The sequence below is a fragment of the Austrofundulus limnaeus genome, unplaced genomic scaffold, assembly GCF_001266775.1.
Source record: "Austrofundulus limnaeus strain Quisiro unplaced genomic scaffold, Austrofundulus_limnaeus-1.0 Scaffold414, whole genome shotgun sequence".
NCBI lineage: Eukaryota > Metazoa > Chordata > Actinopteri > Cyprinodontiformes > Rivulidae > Austrofundulus > Austrofundulus limnaeus.
Window position 1 is genome coordinate 271,745 of NW_013952816.1, and position 3,694 is coordinate 275,438.

Genomic DNA, 3,694 nt, shown 5'->3' on the forward strand with positions numbered 1-3,694 from the left:
AGATGGAGCAGTGAAGGGAAACTAGAATTGAGCGGAGCTGCGTAGGAAGGCAAGGGCCAGGCTAGGGTCAGGTAGGTACCTGTGAGGTTAGGTTTAGTGTAAGGGGTCAAGGTTAGGATGTAGAAAATAATCGAAGCTAATGCAAAGTCCCCATAAAGATAGTAGTATTAGACTGTTTGTGCGCGTCATGTCTGACCTCCTGTCGCTGCCGCAGCTGTAACGTCAGGTCTCCCAGGATCTGGCTCAGGGTGGCTCTTACTGCCGTGTTGATGCTGCGCTGGTGACAGCTGGACACGTAGGTCTCGATACACACCTGAACACACACAAACACACACATGCAAAGGCCCAGTCAGTGCGTGTGTTTTAAACCCACCTGCATCACCAAAAATAAAAATAAACCAACGATGGCACACGGATTACAAAGACAGCGTCACATAAAGACGCTGAACAGTATAAGAAATTTCCATGACGTCACAGGTCACTATGGTGACCAGACTGAGGAGCGTCAGAGATGAATTGTCCATCTGTAAATCATCTCGAAGTCAGATTAGAAGGTCATACTGTGGATCTCTTAAAGGGTCACAGGGTAACAAAACATTAACAAAAAGCCAACGTATCCCACCCAATCTGTACAATATCAACCATTAAAGTGTCTATGCAGTAAACCTGACTTAAAAACGAGCATGAGCCTAAAATTAAATAGACAATCAAAATACACTGCCTGGCTAAAACAAAGGTCACCACCTGGATGTAACTAAACAAATAGATTCTTCCATTTGATAATTACTGCATGGGTGATTTTATTTCAGCTAAGTTATTTAACCCTAACTGAGTGAATGAGTGAACATTTTGTAGCTTCTCATCTGTTTAACAACCATTTTAAAAGGCACATCTTGTGGTTGTAGAAAGAATCTGTATCAGAAAGATCAAATTATTGGTACCTATCAAGCAGAGAAGCATCTAGGGAAAAGGTTGAAGCTCTTAAAAATGGTTTGAAAATGAAAGCAACTCTGGACAGAAATAATTGGGACATTGCGGAAACTCGCAAAAACAATGCCGACTGAAAATACACGTCACAATCAAAGCTAAAAGTGATCCAACAAAATATTAGAATATGTGATGTTTTTCTTTGTCCAAGAAGTGCAGATTAAAAGGTGCCTTTTTCTGAACCTTTTTGGGAACAGGGGAAATTTGTAAAACAAAGCATTGGACACCTGATTGGATTTTAAATGTGACACTTGTCGTGAAATTTAATGTAACAAATAGACAGACTGGCTGCCACAGTTATTCGACCACACAGAGAGATTTGTACAGTTAAGCTGTGTTCAAAATGTTCACTTATATACCGACTCACTATATTATAGTCAAATATAGTAGACTATATAGGAGATAGTGGACAGCATAGTGCTTTTTTTTTCAAGCACAACTTAAATGCAGCATTCTTCATAATTACACACTGGAGTATTCACACTCAGCTGAATGTGAGATAAAAGACAACATATCTGCTAAATCAGATCAGTTCAAACCATCTATAGTTATCAGGTTCATTAGCAGAAAATCAAGAAATATTTTAATTATACAAGCAATAAAACTGAAGGGAACAAATGTTTACATTAATGAACAATTGACTATAAAATGGAAACATTGCAGATTCGAGAATGATAAAAGTTAGTTTGTTGAAAAAACATTAAACCGTATAATGTGTATCTGTACGAATTGTTGCTCCAAAAGGAGTTAATGTCTTTGTTTTTCTTGTTTGAAGATTATTATTGTTTGAATTAATTATATTTGGAAAAAGGGGCCGATACCAGTTTTTTTCCTTCTTTCTGCTGCCTTTCATCAGTGTGCATTGCCAATGCAATGCACACTATTGTGATTCGTTTCTCATCCAAGTCATCTCCACTTTGGCACGCTTCTCCTCCTGCACACTTTGTCCTAGGGCTGCCATTGTAATTTATATTTGTAAAGCTCCTGTGCCAAATGATGGCTATGTCTTTTGGTGCCTGTACAACTTATAGTTTTTGGAATATTAATGTTTAATAATTTATAATGGGAGTCAATGGAGCCTTGTATTAGTCCAATACTGCCCCCTGCTGTATCTACTCAGTACTGCACNTCAGTGTGCATTGCCAATGCAATGCACACTATTGTGATTCGTTTCTCATCCAAGTCATCTCCACTTTGGCACGCTTCTCCTCCTGCATACTTTGTCCTAGAGCTGCCATTGTAATATATATTTGTAAAGCTCCTGTGCCAAATGATGGCTATGTCTTTTGGTGCCTGTACAACCTATAGTTTTTGAAATATTAATGTTTAATAATTTATAGTGGGAGTCAATGGAGCCTTGTATTAGTCCAATACTGCCCCCTGCTGTATCTACTCAGTACTGCACCATAGTTTAATAATATTTAATTTCAATACTTCAGGGTTTACAATACTAATATGATTGTATTTTGATGTTTTACTATAATATTATCCTAATATTGCTTTATTGTTGTAATATTTTTCAAATTAGTGACAACCATTACATTGGCAATATGGCCACTTTCTGCATACATACAAACCAAACCCTGGCCTCGATCTTATGGTCTCATGGTTAGTGCCATGGGCTTTCATGTGGGAGATCAAAGGTTCGAAACCCAGCAACAGCAACTTTAATAGAAAATCTCTACAAACTTCATATTTTCACACAATTACCCTTATTACAAACACCTGCTGACTTGACAAGCACAGGTTGGTATAGAAAACACATTTGTACTTGGTCACATTTCATTCTGCAAGTCCACTGCTCCAGGCAAAGCCGTGCTGCAATGACATGCTACAAGGCAATGCACACTTGTTTTTACATCGTAAAAACCCATGTCTAGTTTTATTTGTAATTTGTATTTTTATTGTATGTAGAATGTAAGATGTTTTTTAAAATGAAATGAATAAACTTTATGAACTAAATTAAACATAGCTTTGTTGATTTAGGCCGAGAAGATTTTAACATCATAATCTGTCTCCATAAAGCTGCTAAAACTTATTTACATATATGTTGTATTTGTTGCACATTTTTGCTGTATTGCTTCTTTGTGCACAACCACAGATTGCAACTGTAATCATACATGACCCATCAATATACTAATTTGTTTTCCAACTACAAAATATTTCTTTACAGAACAAGTGATTTCAAATTTGTACTCTATGTAAGGTACTAAAATGGGGTGTGATAAAACCGAGGTTTCTGACTGTGTCACAGGCATGACCTTACTAAAATAAAATAAAAAATAAAAAAATTAATCCGAATTGGTCTGAATTTACACTTCAGATTTAAAGGTTCAAATTTAAAGGTTATCACTAAACTTGTTTCAGACCAGGATAGCAGTCTGTACTATGCAATAATGGTACCTGACTTTTATTACACTTCAAGTTGTGTTTTATTTGTTCTAAAAAAAATGGTTTATTCAGTCCTAACTCTGTCTGCAGACATATTTTCATAACAAAAATATTGATATAATTAGGAAAAAAGTTATAAATCATTCATTCATTTTATTTGATCAAGGACAGCACAAATAAACAATGTTACATGATAGAAAACAAGCAACCGTAACTTTATACAAGGGTTTTCTAGACATAGGCTATTTTGCAAACCCATCTCTCTCTCTCTCTCTCTCTCTCTCTCTCTCTCTCTCTCTCTCTCTCTCTCTCTCTC

At 36.4% G+C, this 3,694-nt stretch overlaps 1 protein-coding gene across 3 annotated transcripts in view; it reads right to left on the reverse strand.

Annotated features, from left to right (window-relative positions):
- arfgef3 (ARFGEF family member 3) overlaps window positions 1-3,694 on the reverse strand; it is a gene marked incomplete in the record, with an annotated part of 88,961 nt that overhangs the window by 69,318 nt on the left and 15,949 nt on the right. For all 3 annotated transcript variants that reach the window (XM_014024250.1, XM_014024249.1, XM_014024251.1), the window contains 1 exon segment: window positions 197-313. In XM_014024250.1, coding sequence (XP_013879704.1) covers window positions 197-313 — 117 coding nt within the window.